Source organism: Colius striatus, chromosome Z (assembly GCF_028858725.1).
Source record: "Colius striatus isolate bColStr4 chromosome Z, bColStr4.1.hap1, whole genome shotgun sequence".
NCBI lineage: Eukaryota > Metazoa > Chordata > Aves > Coliiformes > Coliidae > Colius > Colius striatus.
Window position 1 is genome coordinate 66,423,616 of NC_084790.1, and position 22,712 is coordinate 66,446,327.

The following is a 22,712-nucleotide window of genomic DNA, read 5'->3' on the forward strand; positions in this document are numbered from 1 at the left end:
GAGGAGTGAGGACATCTCAGACGTAACTAGTAATCTGCCTAGACATCAAGAATCATTTATTACCTCTTGGGCTATACCAGGCTACACCTGGTAGAGTGTCTTGATTTTGGCCATTCTGCAGTTGGTTTTCTTCCTAATAGCTGGTACAGGGATGTGTTTTGGATTTAGTGTAAGAATAATGTTGATAACACAGAGATGTTTTAGATGCTGCTAAGTAACACTTATCCTACTTTAAGGATTTTTCAGTTTCCTGCCGGCAAACAGGCACACAAGCAGCGGGACAGGAGTGTAGCCACAACAGCAGACCTGAACTAGCCAAAGGGCTATTCCATACCATAGGATGTCATGCCCAGTACATACAACCGGCTGCGTACTGTTTAGTTGCTGGTTGGGTTTTCATCTTTCCTGAAGTACCACAGAAGCACAGCTTGTCCAAGCAGAAGCAGGGCAACAAAATCGCTATTAGAAATCGGTGCCCTCAAAATAACCACAAGTTCCACCAGTGGATGGTGGGGAGAAGAAGAAAGAAGGCAAAAGCACCTAAATCCACACGTGTGTCTTGTCCTTTATTTCACAATCAATAAGAGACACAGTTAGAAGTGTTTAAAGGAAGCTAATGGAAATGCATCAAATGCGACAAAAGGTTTTCCATCCTTAAAATACTGTCTATATCTGGAGAAACTGAAAAGGAAATGCAACTCTCTTGCAGTTTTTGGACTATAATGGTAGCCCTGATCACAAGGTAACAATAACATAAATGTTCGTAGAGTAAAAAAAAATTGCAAAAAGACAGATGATGGATCTATGAATAAAAAAAAGTATCCAGTTTATAGCTACTTGCAGGACATGAAGTATTCACTGAATTATTTATACCTTCGTGACAGAAAAATATTTATCACTTCCTGTAAGCAAGATATGATGTCTAAATAAATTCTATCATAACAAAAAAAAAGTTAAAATATGTGAATATTCATACAGAAGAGTATGTTAGCTGAGCTCAGAGTTTTAAGAGGAAATTCACATAGGGAGGAAGGGAGATTTAGCTTTAAAAAATTGTTTCCTCATGCTATGTGGAAACCCCTGCAGGACATAAAAACATTTCCACTATTCCTGAACCACCTCAGAGTCATCAGCATTTCATATAATAGTGCAAGTATAAAGAATGGGCAAAAAACTGTACTAAAAAGAAAGACTCTAAGTGTTGGACCTCAGTTTAGAAATATGTAAATTTCATCAAGGCTTTGGGAAAGACGGAAAAACATGAGTTACATGTTCAGCCTAGCAAGATGTGAAAATAGGTCTTTCTCTGATTTTAAAAATTATAAAAATAAATTAAATTGATAAAAATAAATTGTTTAATGATTAAGAAGGTGAAGAAATTGGAGTTTCTAAGGTACAACATGGTTGTTATAAATCCTGATCATTATAAATTTCAGTTAGGAAAACAAGGATATACAAACAATTAGGATGCTGTAAAAGCCTTACAACTATGCAGACCATTACAGGTAAGTTACAGGATGTATACGTGTCGTGGTTTGGCCCAGCTAGCACAGCAGCACCACAACAGTCTCTCACTCGGTGCCCCCCATTCACCCCCACCCTTGTGAGGATGGCAGAGGCCCCAGTGAAAGGGGAGTAAAAAGATAAGCAAGGTTGTTGTGGATTAAGGCAAGGGCAGGGAGGGCTCACTGCCAATTATTGTTCCTGGCAAAATGGACTCCAGTACGCAACTTAAAGAGGAAAGTAGGAAAGTTTATTCTATAAGAAACAGAACAGAATAAGAATAAAAAGGGAGTAGGATGATGAGAAAATTACAACCAGCACTTTAAGATCTCCCTCCCCCATCCCTCCTTTCTTCCCGGGCCCAGCTCACTGCTCCCGATATCTCTACCTCCTCCCACCTCAATGGCTCAGGGGGGCAGGGAATGGGAGATGTGGTCAGTCTCTCACAGATGGGCTCTGCCGCTTCTGTCTTCTCAGATGAGGACGACTGCTGGCATTCTTCCCCTGCTCCAATATGGGGTTCCTCCCCCAGGATACAGTCCTTAACGAACTTCTCTGGTGTGGGTTGTTCCCATCAGCTGCAGCTTCTGCCGATACAGGGTCCCTCACATGGGACACAGTCCTTAGTGAGTATCTCTGGTGTGGATTCTTTGCCACGGTTGCAGTTTCTGCAGATACAGGGTCCCTCTCTCGGGACAGGGCCTCTTCTGGACATAAGTTTAAAGGGTCACTCCCTCAGGACATGGCCTGCTCTGGCCATAGTTTTAATAAAGAAAATCAATGCCCCTGGCTTGGGGTCTGCAGTGAAGTGGTTGGGTCCCTCCCCCAGGACATGGCCTCCTCCTGCCATAGTCACTGTCCCTGGCTCAGGGCATTTAATGAAGTGAATCCCTGCCCCTGGTCCAGGGTCAGCTTTAGCAAATTAATCTCTACTGCTGATGCAGGGTCTTTAAATAAATGGAAATAAATCTCAGCTTCACCAGTCCTCTCTGTAGAATGCAGGGGAGCCTCTGCTCCAGCACACCTCCTCTTCTCTTTCATCACTGACCTTGGAGTTTGCGTGGTTATTTCTCTCATTCTTTCTACTCCTTGCACCACCACCAGCCAGAGAAGAAGAAGGAACAGAAGGAGGAAGAAAAAGGAATAAGAAGGAGGAAGAACTCTCCTTTTCCAGCTTCTTCTTAAAAAGTGATCGTAGAGGCGTCTAATTGGCTCAGCCCCAGAAGTGCGTCTGGCTCAGAGCTGGGGAGAGTTTCAAGGAACTTCTTACAGGAGCCATCTTTACAGCCCCTTCCCCCTTACCATGTCAAACCATGACAATAAAAACACACAGATATAAACATTATCCTATGCGGAGAATATATTATCAAGAGCAATAAAATTATAACAAGTGAATCAAGACAATCCTCCGAGCCATTAAATTACAAAAGATTACAGAGAAGAGAGGAGAGGAGAGGAGAGGAGAGGAGAGGAGAGGAGAGGAGAGGAGAGGAGAGGAGAGGAGAGGAGAGGAGAGGAGAGGAGAGGAGAGGAGAGGGGTGGGGGGTGACAGAGTGACCAAAGTACAGCATGAAATTTCAAAAATCAGTATTTCTTGTAATTGCTGTCTGAAGACTAACTCCAGATTAATATCATCAAAGCCATGACTGAAAAAAAAGCCCCTTGCAGGGAAAAAAAAGTTAATGAGAAGAAAGTAAGCAATGATTAGTGTGAATCTATAGCAATTCTTTGAACATTCTCTGGGAAATAATTACAGGCATCAGAAAAACAGTGAATTACATTTATCAACAGATCCAAGTTTCTGTTGTGTATCCAACAGAGTGCATTGCCCTACTTCCAAAAAAAAAGGAGAAATCATAACTTAGCATTGTCGTGAAACACAAGTACTGCAAAAAGGACTGAAAACTGTCTGGAGGACTGAAGAAAAGGGTGATGAAAAAGAGATGCAGTTGGTGAGTTAGATGATGACCTCAGAAGGGTACTGCAAGAGTCTGGGTTTAGGCATAGTGTTGATATCTTCACCCACGATGGAGAAGACTTAAAGCTTAAGAGTTGCTGAAAGACAGGACTAACAATCAAAACTGATGAGTCTATAGAGCAGAATTAAAACCCTCTGTTTCCCTTCCTGCCCCAATACAACCTAAACCGCTGTGCTCCTTATACACCTACACACTGCATGAGCCTCTAACAGAGCAGGGAGATGGCAAGTTACTTAGATAAAAACTGCAACAGAGCTCAGCTCTGGACACTTTAAAGCAAACATGAAGGAATAAGCAGAGAAACAGATTAGATTAGTAAAAATTACATTAGTATTTGGGATCATAGATTTACGAACTATGTATTCTTTCACTGGAAGGACTTTCTAATTAAGAGAATAAAAGAAAAAGCAGCAGTGTACACTGGAAGAGTGTTGTCAGTAGTGCCATCTTCTCTGCAATATACCATGCAGCCACCAAAGCTTCTACACAACTGGAGTCTTGCTCTCTTCCTCACACATACCAACTTACCACTCCTGCAGTTTCTTCTTCTGTAGTAGAATTCTTCACCCTTCTTTACTTAAGTGCTAACTACATAGATTACTTTGTGTAGTCTCATCACCACAACAAGAAATAAGTATTCCCTTACTGTGTTTCCCCTGAAATTACACCACAAACTCCTCTGGGCAGGATACAAACTAGTCCCTGATTCTCAAGATGCAAGCTACATGTTCAAAATTGTTGCTTACTTGGTGCATGTCATCCACACACAAAAACCATACGGAATTATGCTGAACACACTGTTCTGAAACTGTGCAGAGTATTGCTCATTTCTCATTTAGATATGCCTCTCTTTTCCTTTAATGCCCATGTGCTAGCAGCATTATTTGGTTTGGGGATGATTTCTGCTCAAGTCTTCTCCATTCTGGTGGCTGTAAAGTACCACCTGCCATATTGTATGAGAAAATTAATCCGGAAATCCTGGCAACTGGAGTGGATTCTCCAGTCATAACAGAAAAGCCTCCCTGGAACTGCACCTAGCAACTGGCAGGGGCATGACAAGCTGCTGGAGCAATTTCGTGTGAATGGCTGAGTCTGCACGCTGAATCACTCACAGCACTGTAAAAGCCTCTGTTTCCTTCCTTTTCCCAGGATGGAGCTAATGCAAATTCATACAGAGTAGGTGCAAGCAGGGTCAGTGTGTTTAGTGAACTCCACATAGAATGTCTCAAGATAAACCCTTTAAGTTACCCAAGTTCAAGTTGGCACTGTACCATTTGCAGAGTTCAACTCACAGCCTAGATAACTGTTCCATCTAACATGAGAGCAACCATCATTTTCTGACTGCAAAGCATTTATGTGTTACTAAATTTTAATGCAACAGAGAGTGAAGGATCAAGCTGTCTTTTATTCTGAAAAGCCTCAAGAAATAGAATTAAAAGCATGTTCTGTAGCACCTCTGATGTACATAGCCCTCCAAAGAGCATCTCATCTGCACTTTTGCAATGATTGTTTAAAGAAATAACCATCTCTCATTTCTCACTCCACTTGCATTTTTGTCTGAAAAATAAAAAGGAAACCAAAAAACCACCACCACATCAACTGATGTCCCAATCCTGCAGAATACTTGTGTATTAGACTCTGTTGCTAAAAGCATTAAAATAAAACAAAGTCAAGAACCTGTCATCCCAGAAGAGATTACAGGTTCAAATCCAAGATTACAGCCATACATCCTAAACACAGCTATTCTGTAAGCACCTACTAAACCAAGTGCTACTCCTAGTTTAACTACCACCAACTGTTTAAGATGTTCCGCACCATACTTCAGATTTTCCACTTAGAAAGACAGTGTTATGAATGTGGTCACCATTTCACATTTTCATATCAGATCTATAAAACATATCTACAGTCACTGACAAAACCTTTTTTTCTTTTTTTCAAAACTGACATTACATCCATGCTGACACTACTAAAACCCACCAGGCACTCCGAAGTGTTGAAATTCACCACCCATGCTAGTAAACTTATGCACTGCCTGGCCAAAATCCAATCTGTGCCAATTAGCACTCTTGCTAACCAGCTCCCAGGCGTTTCCTGACAGAAAGACCAGTCCAGGAACCATTACCAAAAGGCGGTTCACAAGTAGACACTTTGTTTTGGAGACAAAAACGTTTGACGCTGCTCTGTGCCTGGATACAGTACAAATACACCCTTACAGTCCAAACTTTATGCATCCAGTTTTCACTGGATTTCACCATTAAGTTTAAACTGTGACTGCTTCTTGGTCTCTTCATATTTATTAAATTATTAAGTCCTGTTATAAATTCTTCGGATAGTGTCTGGATTGGGGGGGGGGGGGGGGGGGAAACGGAGCAGGGGGAATGAGAGGATTGTTTATTTGTTTTCATTTCACAATCCCATTTCTTTTTTGCTTCTGTTGCAATTATCTGAAAGAAAATTAAAAGCGGGCATACAGTCCACTAGAGTGTGGTCAAAAATACCCAAAGTTGTCTTTGCAAAATGTGCCCCTTTTATAGAAGTTTACATATTACAATGCCAGGACAAAACAGAATGACCAGATTCAAATCTTGATTTCTGTGGGGATTTTAAAGCACAATTCTTTTCCAAGAGGAACTGTTTGGGGAAAATATCATCATAAGTTACTGTGTTTGCAAGGAGCAAAACATGTCTTCAATCCAGACTTTTTCCTTCTTCCTGAGGTTTAAGTAAACAAAGGAAAAATAAATGCATTTTTTAATGAAGATGTTGACTCATTTAACATTTTTCTAAAGGAAGTACTTAAAGAGCAATCATTTTGCAGCCAGTTAATACTTATGTTTCTTACCACAACTATGGCAATGGCCAGATTTCCAAATATTGCAAGAATTATTTCTGTTTGCAAACCCTTCTGCTGAAAAAAGAACTTGTGGTATATAGCTATGAATATAAATATTGTTATGAGACATTTTATTTCAAGCTTCTAGCATTATGTTCTGGTTTAGCAAGGAGCAGCTTTTGGCTTAGTAACAGGGGAGCGGGTTGCAGTGAAGACCCGGTAAAGAGTTTGCGGACTGTCCCCCAGCTCCTGGGCTCACACCCACCTCCCGCCCGGCTGGGCCAATCTGGCGCCTCTGCCATCACTATTTAGGGGACGGGAATTCGGAATGCGAGGCAGGAGGTGTAAGAGGGATACAAGATGGAGGCGACCACGCGGACCCTTCGGCCAGAGAAGGAGGAAGGAAGGAGAAGCAATAGACCAGAGACCCCTCTGCAAGCCGTGGCGAGAATGCAAGCTGTGCCCCTGCAACCTATGGAGATCCATGGCAGGACTGAGAGCCACCAGCAGCTCCATGTGAGTGAGCCCGGACGGGCGAGGGACTGTGTGGGGAGACGGCCATGGCCCAGGCCGTGCTGGAGAGCCTGTGTGCCGCAGAGCAGCCCCACATGAGAGGCAGAGAGGAGCTGCAGCCTTTGGAATGAGTGCACGTCGGAGCAGCCCGTGCAGGGCTGCCATGCGTGTGAGTTACCCCACGGACTCGCAGGGAGGACTGGTGTGGAGTTCACCCGTCCTGAGGAGGGACAAACAGCAGAAGCTATCGGGAACAGACTAACTGAAACCCCCACTGCCTGCCCCCCCCGAACCGTTCAGGGGGGGACAGGGTAAAACCCCGGGATCAGGGCTATGAGCCCGGGAAGAGGGGAGGTGTGGCAAGAAGGTGTTCTTAAAAAGGCTGGTTGGACTCTTCATTGATGTGTTGTTTCATTTTGGTTATGTTTTGGGGTTTTGGGGGTATGTTTTAGTTGATGTTGCATTAAATTATTTTCTGTTTTCTTCCCCAAACCGAGTAGCCTGGTCTGTTTTGTCCTGAACCTTAAGCGGCAATTAAGCCCTCCCTGCCCTTGAGCAATTCTCAGCCTCTTCGGTACTCGAGGCTAATCGTGGTCTTTGTTCCCTGATGGGCCTAAACCAAGACACATTAGTTTCAGTAGGGAAACGTCTCTAAATCTAACAGGACATCAACATTCATCCTTTGTCCCTGGGTCCTCCTTAGTCAACTTTTTTCATTACGCCAATAAACAGCAACCATGAAGATGATGATTACTATTCACAATTGGCCTACACCTGCCACAACTAACCATGAGCTGGAGAACAGCATTTACCTTGACAGGACACTGAAGTGGCAAGAACAGAGTATCAGCACACTTCCATCAAAAACATGTTAAATCCTGAAAAAAGGAAAACAGGAACACTTTTATGAACTCAGTGCCTGTAGCTGGAAATTATAAAATAAACAGACTGTGGAGGAGTGAAGGAAGAAAAAAGTTATTTACAGTAGGGGGGAAAAAAGTATTTACTATCAATTGAATTACTGCTTCCTCTGTCAGATAACAAATTGAAACAGTGAGAACAATGTCATTTGATAGGAACAAAAAGATTATTTGTAAGGTCTAGAAAGGGTCTCTGAGAAAGCAAGGCCAGAGAGAAAAATGAGACAGTATTTAAGCAAACAAAGACTGAAGGAACAGACAAGCAGCCTCAGCTGAAGAATTGTGAGGAGATATTTTCCATATGCAGGAAGGAAAGATATGGCAGAAGTCATCTGGTGACAGCTTGGCTTTAATAGGAAAACAAGAGAAAGAATATCTGGATGCTATGAACCTTGCCAACAGGTTGATATTATCCACACTGCGGAGTGGAGAGGGGAGTGCAACAAGAGACAGACAATAGCAAGATGAGGAGAGCCATTTTCAGTATGCTTGGTTTAATAAGTCAAAATACCCAGATGGACAGAGATCTGTGCTACAGAAAAGAAGCATTTTATCACAGGAAGATTTACCCTTCAGTCTTCTGAACTCGCTTGCTTTTTTTTAAGGGAGATGAGAAAAAGCATTTGCCATTTCTTGTATTCTTTAGCCTACACGTTTAAACCTTTTATTTTTAACATGCTGTCTGTTCCAGGGAACCAGGAACAACCAGACAGACAAAATCCAAACATCCTATTTCCCACAGAAAAGGCACTAATCTCTTATTTTGCTAAAAGTAATTTCTCGAGCATTGATACACATTATAAAATCATTTGTGATCTATACAGAAAATTCAACCCAGACAAATAAAAACAAAAAGTGAAAACACAGTTTTTCCTCATCGGTAAATCATTATGGCTCTAATCTTGGGCAAATTAATTCTGCCAAGTGATTGTTTCTCAGTTGCCTCCTACAATAGATCCATGCACTGAAGATGCCTAGACAGACAAAAACATCTTAAGGGGCAGAAGGCTAACCCTTGTGAGGTGCCAAAAGTCCTTTCAAGGCGAAAGAGAGTGTGAAGTTCTTGCAAGTAGAAAGCATTCTGTATCTCACAGAACCCACTTGCCACCTCATGGGATCAAATCAGTGGTTTCCAGTTTGGAGATCTAAGCTCTGCTGCACTGTGCTATTGATTTTCCAGTTGCCTTTCATTATTACCACAGCTCCACTCTACTGTCAACCATTGTCCACACATGCATGAAAATAAAGAATGTAAATTTTTTTATTCAAGGCTTTAAGAAAAATGAGAGGTAAGTAAATGTGAGAATAGTAACCTTACATTTTAAATCAATAACTATCCTTTTAGTTCATCCCTGTCAAATAATTAACTTTGCTTAAGGATAACTACATTTGTCACATTTTTTCCCTCCACACTGCAGCACTCACATATAACCCACATATAAAAATAAACACCCATATATAAAAATACTTTCAATCTATATTTCCATCTTCAACTCTGGACTGAGTAACTTGTTAAGCAGACATCTTAAGTTCCTCTGCCTTTGTTTACTAGCATTCAAAACATGAATTACAAATGACAATTGAAATACATTGGAAATATACAATTAAAATGAAAGGCAAAATCATTGTCTCTAGGATTGAGACTTTTCAAATTTTATTCATTAATCAGACAATACAGAGCGTGGAAAAAACCTGCTTCAACATCATTAATAATCTTTATCTAACACAAAAGCAGTTCGGCTGCAGTTTAGCATATATTGGATAAAATCCTGTATAAGCCAACTTTGTAAGTATTTTCATTTAATAATAAGTAACAACAACAAGAGTTTGTGAATTGATATTACATATAGATATGCGTCTTTTCTTTACCAGAAGTATAGAATATGAAGCAAATACCGAGCTTCACAAACACTTACCAAAATCTACCAAGACAATTGACTTTTTAATTTGTAATGAGAACTCCCATCACCCTACTTGCACCCTAGAAGTACTTTCTGCTCCTTGTTTCATGCTCAGTCCCTGAAGTAAGAGCTAAGAGCACCTCCGTAAGTGCTATTAGAAAGAAAACATGTTACTTCAAATTTGATCAAACACACGAAAAGACAACAGAGGAAGTTTTAACCCATAGTCTTAGCTTAATTAGGGAGGATTCTTGCCTGTAACTCTTGCCAAGAGTATCTGTTTTAACTGTCCAATTAGAGGCTCAAGCATGACTTTAGGAATACAAGACCTAGTAGTCAGTTTCTAAAATGTGTCAACAGCACACGGCACTGAATCCATCCTAACTGGCATCACCTTCTTTATCTCATCTTACTGTTTTGAACTGTTATAGCATCATCCCAGCAGCTCAAGGCACTCGCTGGTTACGGTTATGACATTGCTTACAGGATAAATATAAATTCACTAAATCTCCTGCCTGCTGTCTACATAATCCCTTAACCTTTCCCTTTCCACAGCTATGGTGCTCTGCCTTCTAATCTCATTTCTGGCCTTTGTGCTCTTTTCATTTTCATACTTTCCCATTTATTATTCCAAATTGTCGACCTTCAGCCTGTCTTCACAGTGAGATTCATGGTCACCACTCTTTTATCTCAAAGCCTGCTTCAGCATATTGTTTCGATTTTTACACTTTATTGAGGGACAGAAATTTTAAAGAGAGTTCTTTGCTAGCAGATTTACATTAAATATAACATCTGCCTGCAAGACACATACCAGGCAGAAAATACTAAGCAAGAAGGCAAGTTTCTAGTCACCAATGTGAACTAGACAGGAGAGTGTGTCATATTTTAAGATAAAAAAGCTTATAAATTATTAGCCAAACCGCAGGCACCAGTATTCAAACCACACAGAAACTGTTTCTGAATTAAAATTAAAAAGACACGAGGCCACTTTGCACTACTGGACCATCCGTGGCAGAAAGAATTGAGCTTTCTCAGATTCTATCATCCCAACTTTTACTTACAGGACAAAAAAAAAAAAAGGTAAAAAGTCTAAGAAGAGACCGTGAGTAAACAAAAGCTTTACTCTGCTTATTTTCTTCCTGAACTTTTAAAAACTGGTTTAGAAAAATGTCTTCTCTTCACTCAAAAGATGGACACACACAGAAATGCAAGTTTGTCTTTTAAACAATAATCAAATAATAACTCAGATACATTAAAAAACTGTAGCCAGGTAATATTTCAGGAATATCTCTTCAGATTTTTGTTTGAGAAAGCTCATACAAAGCAAAACCTGTATCATCATAACAGCCTCATTACTGCACAATTTCACATGCAAGATGAGGCATAAGAAGATTCAGACATACAGTATTTCTACAATTAAACACATAGATGGCAAAGTTGACTACATCTGTCGATAATATCCTCCAGTCAAGGAACTGCCAACCTTATCTCTAGTTTTCACAGCTGGACCTGAACAGCTCAAGGAGTACAGTAAAATTTTTATTAATTTAAAAAAACAGTAATACATTAAATGTGGCCTTTTTCTAGAGTGAACGTATCATTTTGTATTACCTTCCTATAAAGCAATAAATTTAGAGTTACGAAGGTTACTAATAGACGATCAATTTTTTTAATTAAAGAAACAGTAGCAGTAGTCACTTTGGATAAAAAAAAGGTATACTGAAGCCCATATCCTATTTAAAACATGGCAGCGGCACCATTAAACCCAAGGTGTACTTACATATTTAATAACAAGCAGTCTACCATAATGGGACGTTGATAGTTAACTTTACTCACAACTGAAATAAGCACAAGAAATCTTGCAGAGTAAGTCAGGGAAAGGAAAAAAGTCCTTACTATTTAAGATGTTTAGGCCGTTGCTACTAAAAGGTTAATTAGATCTGTGAAGTTACTGCATGAAGCTAGCAAAAAATGCAGTAAAGTTCTCGTTATGTCAATGACTCAGAAAATAAGTATCTCATTAGTAGCTCCAGAAAGGAGGTCTTCAGCCGCTCCAGACACATTTCCAATAGTTTTCAAAACCTACTTCTCCCAGTGCCCTCTTTCAAGCCTTGATTCTGTGCTTCATCAGGCAGGCTGCACAAGCAGGTCACCTCTCACTTGCATATGGAAACAGACAGTGGCCACTGGCCCTTCAGGCTGTTTTTCATAACCTCTCCATTTTAGCTGTGCCACTACAACTTCACTCTACTGCCGCTATAAGACTGCCCAACATACAGTCCCAGAGAGTCTTCAGGAACAAACAAAAAACATGGGAAAATAAATGTCATCACAGGAATTAGGTAAGCATCCCTTGGGCCTCAGCCTTTTCCTGTGCCTGTCACCACTTCAGCTAATTTGCAGTCACAAAGTCTCTCAGATGAGGCGAATGACACACTGAATCCCGACCTCTGAGCTGCAATCCTAGCCTTGAGCAACTTGGTGACCTACATGGCAGCTGTACAGCTCAATAACTAGCTGGCTCAAGTCTCCAAATGCGTGATTCATCTCTGATTCTCCCCACATCACCCTACATGCTGTCACTGGACTGTTGGCTAAAAAAATATTATTTCTAAAAGCAGGCTCCATTAGCCTGTTGGCTTGTGGAAATATGGCTTCAAAGGAACTGTAACAGTAGAAAGAAATTTTACTTCCCTACCTAAAGACTACAAAAATTACACAGCAAGAAAAAAGACACGCAGCACATAAACACTTCTGCTCCTGCTTGTTTTTCCTAAGAGTATCTCCCATTGCTTTAGCTGAGCAAAACACAATTCTGGATACCCATTTTGTAGGGCCAAATATTTACAGGGCATCTGCAAAGAATTTAATTAGGAGACATCTCTGCAGTGAAGTGGTGCTGTGGCCCTCTGATACTAGCCCATGTGTGCAAGCCAACTACTGGATAGAAACACTTGGAAAGGCAGGAACCATCAAAATTCAGTATGCTAAAACACAGCAAATCTTCAGCTACGTACATCACCATCCACACTAGCTGCCTGTCTGCCCTCCTTTCCCCCTGAAAATAAACAGCTAGAACTTCAGGCATCACTATTCCATACTGCAGTCTGTGTCCTTACGAGACTCTGCTGGCATTTCTCAGTGTTGTAGAATTAGGCTTTCCTATCCTCATAATGACCAAAACACAGCTGTCCAACATGTTCCAGCTGGCACAACCCTGGTTGTCACTGCTGTTAACCCAGCAGCACATCATCTGGGCTATTTTGTCCTGCTGAACATGCATCGATATGCATATACACAAATCACAATTTTTTTTTCCATTCAAAAAGAAAATTGTAGTATTGTGAAAGCTCCTAGCAAGTTTTGTCCCCAGTATGAAGTTCAAATACAGATCTAAATGAGAAGCTAAAGGCAAAATATTGAGTGGTTTGGGGTTCATTAGTCTAGTGTCTTTAAGTGCTACACACGTACAAGAAAGTAAATAAATCTCCTCTGTATATACAGTGATAGGTAAGGGGTAGCTGTTTACAGACAGGATTAAGTAGTTTAAAGTGTGTAGCACAGGAAAGAGTGAAAATAAGTCAGAATCATGACATTTTGTAATTAATTGTGTGTTTCTGCTGAAGTGAGTAAAAAGCACACTAGTTTCTTATACTAAGATTTGCATTTACCTGTTTAGAATTTCAGTATTTAAAAATTCTAGGGGGAAAAAAAAGAGCAATTTCCACCTTTTAAATATTTTTTGCCAATGTGCAGACTCAGGAAAACAAGTTCTAGATGAGTTTATAAAAGAATTGTAATAGTTAAAACATATTAAACTGTGGTGTAAAACACTTTTCCCCTGGATGCATTACATGTGGAAGGAGACACAAGGATGCAATAGAAGTGAATTGGTTCTGAGCTCATTACCTCACCTTGCACAGTCTAACACCTACTTAATGACTGTTTTTTCTACCCTGTGGGCACTGAAGGGCATCCTCCTAGCATGTGAATTGCTCGCCGCTATAAATCTACAGAGCTCTGATGACACTATCTCAGATTCTTACTTTGAAATTCATCATTGTTTAAAGAGACTAATTTTTAAAGATGCCAAATAAGTTACACAAAGCTTGCATTAAGCTCCAAGAAAAGGCTCCAAAGGCCATTCTTTCTCATACCTATTAAAGCTGTAATCCCATAACCATGCTATTCATTAAAAAGAGCACTGCAATGCTACAGGTACAACATGTTTCACTAATTCCCTGTTACTTCCAGACTACATGCTGTTTTCATCTAACTCTCACACAGGTACACATTAGGAGAGCAGTGTATGGAGAGTAGCCTTGCAGAAATGGCCCTGGGGTTGCTGAGTACAGCAGGGTCAGTGTGAGCCAGCAGCATGCTCTGGCAGCCAAGAAGGCAACCCACACTCTTCAGTGCATCAAACACAGCAGAACCAGACAGTGGGCAAGGCAATTATCCCACCGTCATTGTGGCCTGACATCGGGTACTGCCTGCAGTTCTGGACCTCATGATTTAAGAAGAATGTGAAGGTCCTTGCATGTATCCAGAGGAAGGCAACAAAGCTGGTGGAAGGGCTGAAAGGTATGTCTTGTGTGGAGTGGCTGAGGATTCTGGGCTTGTCTAGTTTAGTTTGGAGAGAAGGAGGCGTAGGAGCAACCTCATTGCTCTCTTCAGCTTCCTGAGGAGAGTTAAGTGGAGAGGGAGTTATTGAGCTTTTCTCTCTGGTACTCACTGACAGAATATGTGGGAATGGTTCAAAGCTGTGCCACGGAAGGTTCAAACTGGACATCAGGAAGCATTTCTTTATCAAGAGGTTGGTCAAATACTGGAACAGGCTTCCTAGACAGGTGGTCAATGCCTCATGCCTGCCAGTGCCTTAGAAAAAAGGCATCTGGACAATGCCCTTAATAATATGCTTTAACTTTTGGGCATTCCTGAAGTGGTTAGGCAGTTGGACTCAAGGACTGATGTGAGTCCCTTTCAACTGTTTCCATTCTACTCTTTTCTATTCCAGTATTAAAGGGGTTCATTGGAACTAACAAAAACCACAATGTGGAACAGGCAAAAACGTAGCTTGCCTCTTCCATTGCTTGAGTTTTTCAGACCACCAACTTTATTTAAAGCTGTGGATATTTCATACTACCAGAGAGAAAGATCTACTGTGAGTGACAAACCACTTCCTAAAAGAACATTTCCATCTTCCGATCTGGATGCCAAGTTCATCTCCGTGATTATACAAACGCCATGGAAATTTCAGAGTAACTCGGTTCTAACACTTGCAGTTTAAGTATCTGTAACACTGTATCTGTATCTGTAATGCATCATAGTTCGGGTCTTGTTACAACGCCTAAAATACCCTTTGCTTTCACACACTATGAACACTGCCAGTCCATGCGAAATTCACCGACTCCTCACTCTTTTCCTACTATCCTTATTCCTCGAAGGTCTAAACAGGGATAAAGTAATGAGACAGTCGGACTACAGCAAAGTTGCCTTATTTCCAACAGCCTACCGATGACAATCTTTCCGTAAGTTATCTTTCGTCCTAAAGGCGCAAGGCGGGGGAGCAGCGCTTCGACTTGAACTCTGCCCGCTCTGCTCCAGTAACAGCCTTTCCCGGCGCCGCACGCCGCGGGCCTGGCTCCCCGAGCAGGGCTCTCCCGGCACCGAAAAGCCGACAATCCTCGTACACCACCTCCGCCGCGCCGAGCGGGACGGGGCTAGCGGGGCGGGGCGCTCCGCCGCCGCGCCGAGGGACGGGGATCGCAGCGCCGCGGTCTCTCGCCCGGCACGGGCCGCCGCAGCCTGGCGGGCTCCTCCCGCCCGCGGGGATACCGTGCCGGCGGTACCGGCGCACGGCGGACCCCGCGGCTCCGGCGGCGGCCGGGCGGGCTCCGCGCTGCGCGGTGCAATGCCGTGGCGCAGCGCCGAGAGGCGGCGGGGAAGCCGCGGCTGCCCGCGCTGCAGGTGCGCGGCGCCTCGCGCAGTGGAGCGGGGCGTGTGGGGACCCCCCGCCGCGGCCGCGCCGCCGCCCGGGCCCTGACAGCGGCTCTGCGCCGGGGAACCACCGCCCGAATCCCAGCCCGGCTCTGCTCCCCCGGGCCGGGGTGCCGCTGCCCCGCCGAGCCAAGCCCAGCCGCCCCGCCGCCGCCCCTCTCCCTGCCGGCACCTGGATGTGGCAGGAGATCTCGGAATCGTCCAGCAGCCGCACGGTGCATTTCATCTCCGGGCTCAGCGACCTGATGCTGGAGCTCCGGAACCGGATCATCCCGGCAGCCCGCCCGCCGCCGCCCCCCAGGCAGCCGCAGGGGGCCAGCCTGCAGCAGCGCCCGGCCGACCGCGGCACGGCGCGGCACTGCACGGCACGGCGCGGCACGGCGCGGCGGAGGCGGCGCCGCCCCTCAGCCCCGCGGCACCCCGCGGCTGCCCGCCATCCGCCCGGCCGCCGCGGCGCGGCCCGCCGCTGCGTCAGGCTGCGCTCCGCTCACCGGCCTCAGCATCCTCCTGCGCCCGCCCCCGGCACCACACCTCCTGCCCCCCCGGCCCGGCCCGCGGGGGCAACTCTCCGCCCTCACCTGTCCCCTTCCCCCTCCCCGCACTCCACTGATCCTCTGCCCCACCGACCACGGTTGCGGACATCCGCTCCGTCGGGCTTCGGTAAAAAAAGCAGCCCCCGGAGGGACGTGGTCAGCAAGCGTGCCTGGTTTGGAGTGCACCTGAGTGAGGGGTACTGTCGCGGGAGTGCCTGGTGCCCCGCAAAGGGGACATCCTCTCAGCTGCCGGTGGGGAACGAAGTCCCCGAGCTGTCTGTCCGCCCACACCGTGGCTCTCCCGGGTGTCCCAACACAGCCTGGTGCTGGAGAACCCTGTGAAATACACAGATGTAGACCCAGTTTACCAAAGAGGAAGAGTGCGCTGTAAAGAAACAGAAAGCGCAACACAACTTCACGTACGTCACTTCAGTGCAAGTCTTGGAAACTTGTTTCTTCAGGGAAAAGAAATGGTCCATTAGGGAGAAGCAGTCTCATTCCGTTTGTTGTGTAAGTGGGAAAGAAAATACAGTACCCGATGGCTTTACTATTCACATTTGTGCAAAACTTTGAAGGAAACAAGTGCTGAAGCTGATCAGTCTAGAAACAGGGATCAGCACTCTAATGAAAAAGGAGAACTGATGGTTTCAGTGTGACACGAAAAACAATCAGTGCAAAATGGGATATATCTGGAAGTCTACACAGACAAAAGAAAAAAAAAGGAAAAGAGCCAAAAGCCACCCACAAGGTGTATTTCCATCATTCCTAGTTGTCCATGACCTGCAAACTTATGTGTTCTGAAAATAGTTCTGTGTGAACATGATTTTTTCCTGAAAATGTAATGGGAAAGCCTAAGTGCCGCTATTCCTGTGAAGTCTTCCTTTGGCTTTCTACTGAATTGCCAACAGCAGGAAATACAGACAACCACAAACAAATGAGAAGCATATAATGCTCACTACTGTCAGCTAATAAATATGCAAAGCCCTGTAATGTGGAACATAAAAGAAAAACTATTAAGTATGTGCTCCTCATAAATGATAAATGCTCCCAGCTGAGTAGTGAATAGTAAAGCAAACCAGTGAGTACTTGAAACAGGTTTTTCACCTCAATAGCCACAGTCAACCCGCAAAGTATGGAAGAAGGTCCTTATCAGCCAAGACATGAGTCGTTAAAAATAAAATAATGCTTTTTGTCCTGCAGCATGGGAACTCAATAGAGGCAGGATTTAAACCCATGTGTGGACTGACTCTCAAGCAACACAGATTTTCCTGCTTACAGCAGAGAAGGAATCTTTTCTTTCTAAGCTGCGTATTTTACCTTTCCCTTCAGCACCTGCAGCTTTTTTCCATCCAAAAGGGGAACTAGAAGGGAGACCCGATGAAACTTTAGGGTGCAGGTCAAAGTCTACCACTGTCACAGGGATTTTTGCTTTACTGGCAGGACCATGTGGACACAGATGAGCTTCTCAGGAGTTCTCAGAGTTCTCACACAGTGGTGACTGCAGTGTGAAATTTTACATCTACAAACTGAATGCTACACAGCAGTGTGAGCTGGTGTGTACTGACAGCATCAGAGTTGCAGGTGTGCAAAACTCAGCAAAGTTTGACTTGCCTCCTTTAAAGACAGGTCACTCACATCTTTTTGACACTTTATTTTCTTCTGTAATATCCCATACCATGTAGGCTTGAGATGCCTGATAGGTCTGTAAGATCAGTAACAGATTTATGTGTTCCAGTTACTACAGAAATACAGCCACTACTAGCACAGAATATGACAGCCATCTGGTAGGATGTCAGCAAATAAATGAAACTGTCAAAATCAGATACTCCACCCCACAGGAAAACAAAACAAAACAGGCAACAAAAGCAAACACTCTGCCTAGTTGGAAATACAGTATGTAAATCCATCAGATTGATTTTGCATCCAGTACTTGGACTGCCATTTCTACCTTATTCAAAAAGCATTATAGGCCTTTCTGTACAAATAGGAGGCTCTTAAATGTCTCATACCATTACAAGTTTCACAGAAAAAAAAAACAAAACATATTTCAGTAGCCATACTTGACTGAGTGCAACTCTTTTTGCTTTATCTTGGAGGCCAAATAGTCATTATGCAGTATTACATTTGGAAAGGTCATCTGCAAAGCCAGGTACTTCAGGAACTGACATTAAGTAGGATGGCAAGTATTGCAAAACACAAAGAAATGCATAGATACATTCAGTTCAGTTACCAGTAAATGCTGAGGTGATGGAGTACAGAAAAAAATAAACTGCTTGTACACCTACCTGCTTCTGATTCAGTGGACTACTGCTATTGCTGCCAAAACCACAGCACATTTTAGGGAGGTCTATCCAAGCACTCACCTGGCTCACAGAATACAGCCAAGCCTTTCTATCTGGTGACTGATCATCACAGCAACTTTGGCTCTTTAAGCGAATGTTTGTAAGTATACACACACACACACATTTTTCAAAATGCTCAAAGATTAATCCATAAACACAACTGCTACCGCTGTGAATACACTTGCCTTGGGTCAGACCTTGGATTCCAGCACAGGCAGAGCAGCTACATAATCCAAGGAGTGCCTTATACAATACACCAGCTTTCTTACCCTAGGCCCACACCTACTCATCACCCTGGCCTTGGGCCTCCTCTGAGGTTTCCACAGACAGGCCAGACAACAGTTTACTGTGGCTCAGAAGTCAGGGTGCCATAAGCCATCAATGGTAACTTTTTAAACTAATGATGTTTAGGATAGTTCAGATTGGACTCAGCTCCCTTCTACAATGGAGTTAGGATCTCGAACCCTCAAAATATTAAAGCTGAAAACATGTGATCTGAACATTAAGTTTGTCCAGAGACTAGGCTTATCCCAAAGAGGGGAGAAGGAACATTGAGCAATGAATCAATATTTTTTTCAGGGAGCAGTTTACTATAGTCAGGGGAGTGTGAGTTTTGCTCTTGAAGTCACAAAGTCCACAGGAAAACTGACTTCCTAGGTCTCCTGGTGATCCCGTTACACAGAAGATTTGTGTGACTTCCAAAAGACACAATTCATCAGGAAAATAACTTATCCATATCAAGGACACAGATTTTTGGTTTAGCACTTGCTGGGTGCCAGATGACCACCAAGTCATTCTGTCACTCCGCCTCCTAAACTGGACAGGGGAGAGAGAAATATAACAAGAGGTTTGTGAGTCGAGAGGAGGACAGGGGGATCACTCAATTAGTGTCACGTGCAAAATATCTCAGCTTGGGGAGAAAAGGATTTGGTTTATTAATGAACAATCAAAACAAAGCAGGGAAAATCAGAAATAAAACTAAATCTTAAAACACCTCCCACTCCCTTGCCTCTTCCCAGGACTCTCCTTCCTTCCCCCCCAGCAGTGCAGGGGATGGGGGTTGCATCAGTTCATTACAGATGGACTTTGCTGCTGCCTCTTCTTGGGGGGCGCCTCCTCACACTTCCCACTGCTACAGTGTGGGATTCTTCCCATGGGTGATAGTCCTCCATGAACTTCTCCAGTGTGGGTTCTTCCCACAGAGTGTAGCTCTTCACACATTGCCCCAACATAGGTCATTCACAAGAACAGTCTCTCAGGAACAGACTGCTCCAGTGTGGGTCTTTTACGGGATCAGAAGTCCTGACAGCAACATACTCTCCAGTGTGGGTTCCTCTCTCCCCGTGGGCTTCCAGTTCCTGCCAGGAACTTGCTCCAGCACAGGCTTCCCACAGCTTCATGGTCTTCCCACAGGTTCATGGTCACCTGCTCTTGCGTGGAGTGATCCATGGGCTGCAAGTGAATCTCTGCTCCCCTGTGGACCTCTATGAACTGCAGGGGCACAGCTGCCTCACCACGGTCTTCATCATAGGTCACAGTGGAATGAATCTCTCTTCCAGAGGTGTCTTGGTTTAGGCCCATCAGGGGAAAAAGACCACGATTAGACTCAAGTACCACAGACTTGAGAATTACCAAAAGGCAGGGAGGGCTTAATTGCCCCATTATGGTCCAGAACAAAACAGACCAGTCTACTCTGCTTGGGGAAGAAAACAACACCACAGAGTGGTACAACGATGAAGAGCACAACCAACCCTTTAAGACCACATTCTCCCCACCTCTTCCCAGGCTCAGAGCCCTGATCCCAGTGTCTTTATCTCCTCCCCTGCTGAACAATCAGGGGGGTAGGGAGTGGGGGTTTCAGTCAGTCTATTCCTGATGGCTTCTGCCGTTTGTCTCTCCTCAGGGCAGGCGGGCTCCTCACCAGTCCTCCCTGCACCTCCACAGCGTCCCTCACACACATGGCAGCCCTGTATGGGCTGCTCAGACATGCATTCATCCCAAAGGCTGCAGCTTCTCTCTGCCTCTTGCGTGGGTCTGCCCTGCAGCCCACAGGCTCTTCGGCACAGCCTGTGCCATGGCCGTCTCCTCACAGAGTCTCTCGCCCGTCCAGGTGCACTCACCTGGAGCTGCTGGTGGCTCTCAGGCCTGCCATTGCCCTCCATGGGTTGCAGGGGCACAACTGCATTCTTGCCATGGGTTGCAGAGGGGTCTCTGGTCTGGTGCTCCTCCTTCCTTCCTCCTCTGACTGTGAGGTCCTCATGGTCATCTTCATCTTGTACCACTCCTACACCTCCTACCAGCACTTCAAATTCCCATTCCTAAATAGTGATGGCAGAGTCACCAGATTGGCCCAACTGAGCCGGAGGTGGGTCTGAACCCAAGAGCCAGGGGAGAGTCCAAGAATTCTTTACCAGGTCTTCATTGCAGCCCACTCCCCCACCACAAAAGTGGCTCCTTGCTAAACCATGACAAGAGGCCAGGCATCTCCTCCCCCTCCATCTTCACTGACCTTGCAGAAATGTTGTTCTCACATTCTTACTGCCTTCTGCTGCAGTTTAGCAACTGCACAGCAACTTCTTTCTGTTCTCAAATATGTTAATCACAGAGGCATTACCTCCATCACTAATTGGCCAGGCCTTGATCAGCAGCAGGTCCATCTTAGAATTGACTGGCACTGGCCCTATCAGCTACTGGGGAAGCTTCTAACAGTTCTTTGTTTAGAGAAGCCACCCCTGCAGCCAACCACCTCCCCCCTCAAACCTAGCTCAGATAAAACCACTACTTACATACACCTCATTATCTTCAATGGAATGGCCTTTGAGATATATACTGTATTTATATAAAATATATGCAGAAGCCAAGCTGAAATTAGCAATGAGATGATTTAATAGAACTGGACATACCAGGAAGTAATCAATATAGGAAAACAAACAAGCTCATAAATTGTTATGTATACAGGGAGTTCCTACCCCTATGGGACATTTTTATTTCAATCTTAAGTAAGCATTTGGAAGGCAAAACAAATTCTAATTCACAAAAAACAGTAGTAAAGAAAAAGGGGAGTGCATCTTGAAATAAAGTGTCTTTCACATCCACAATTTGAAAAGTATATATAAAATATTAGTGCATATTTCTATAATGCTTATTACTGTACTAACAAACCCTAAGAGTATTTAAAGATATATAAATGACCAAGAAAAAAAGATTTAAACAGCAAAAGTTCTATTGATTGTAATGAGGGCACAGTTGAGTCACAAGACAAAACTTTAATTCACATAGAGTTTCTGCTTTCTTTTACATTACGAAAATATTACAAACACATTCACCACATGAATGAGAAGGAAACAAGGTTCATAAAATATGAGATTATTTGACAGCAGTACCAAAGTACTGAAGATTTTAATGTTTGTACTTAGAAGGGATTTCTGTTGTAAGCAAAAAATGTTCTCACTCAAAAGCCACTAAAAAACACAGAGCTATCAGTGATATATTTGGCCACAACTGCCCCACCACGAGAACTAAAGTCCCACTGAAATATGTAGAGATGTATCACAACTTGCACGGCACTAGTGGGCCTCCTGGCCTCCAAAGTCTTTTGAGTTTAGTTGCGAGGGCAGTTACAGTCATGGCCCATAGGGGGAGCAGGGGCGAGTCAGAAGCAAGCAGTTTCAGGCACCTCCGCAAAGACTGGGATAAAAATGGAAAAATTCTGCAAAGAATGCAAAGAACATTGCAATACTCTCAGTGGAGAATGATGAGCTGTATTCACTGTACAAACTTTTTAGCAAACCTCCTGCAGATGTCACCTGGAAGTTCAAATATCAAGCAGCATTTGCCTGACTTAAACTGTATTGCACAATATCAGACTTGAAAGCTGCTGAGTGGAGTGCTGATTTTAATCCACACAAGAGAACTGCCATGAAGGCAAATGTCAGCTCCCAGCCTTTGGTTCAGAGTGAACAAAGACAGTGAGGTAACTATCATGGTTCATTGGGTCCTGGGACTTGCTAAGATGTTTTTACCAGTAAGGATTAAAACATTTCTTTGCTACACTCTTGTCTTTTCAGGGCAGATATGACCAGCCCTGTTTTTCAAATACGGTTGTCAGGAAAACTAGAGCAACCAGTGTAGTCTCTAAGTTTCCAGTACTACCTCTCCAAGGAGTCTTCCTCCTTTGAGAACCAAATA

The 22,712-nt window shown here is 43.7% G+C and overlaps 1 protein-coding gene across 2 annotated transcripts in view; it reads right to left on the reverse strand.

Moving 5' to 3' along the window:
• Positions 1 to 15,980, reverse strand: part of FRMD3 (FERM domain containing 3) — a 148,083-nt gene extending 132,103 nt beyond the window's left edge. For both annotated transcript variants that reach the window (XM_062019435.1, XM_062019434.1), the window contains exon 1: positions 15,822 to 15,980. In XM_062019435.1, coding sequence (XP_061875419.1) covers positions 15,822 to 15,920 — 99 coding nt within the window. In that variant the 5' untranslated portion in view covers positions 15,921 to 15,980. The remainder of the gene's footprint in view (positions 1 to 15,821) is intronic.
• Positions 15,981 to 22,712: the final 6,732 nt, after the last annotated feature.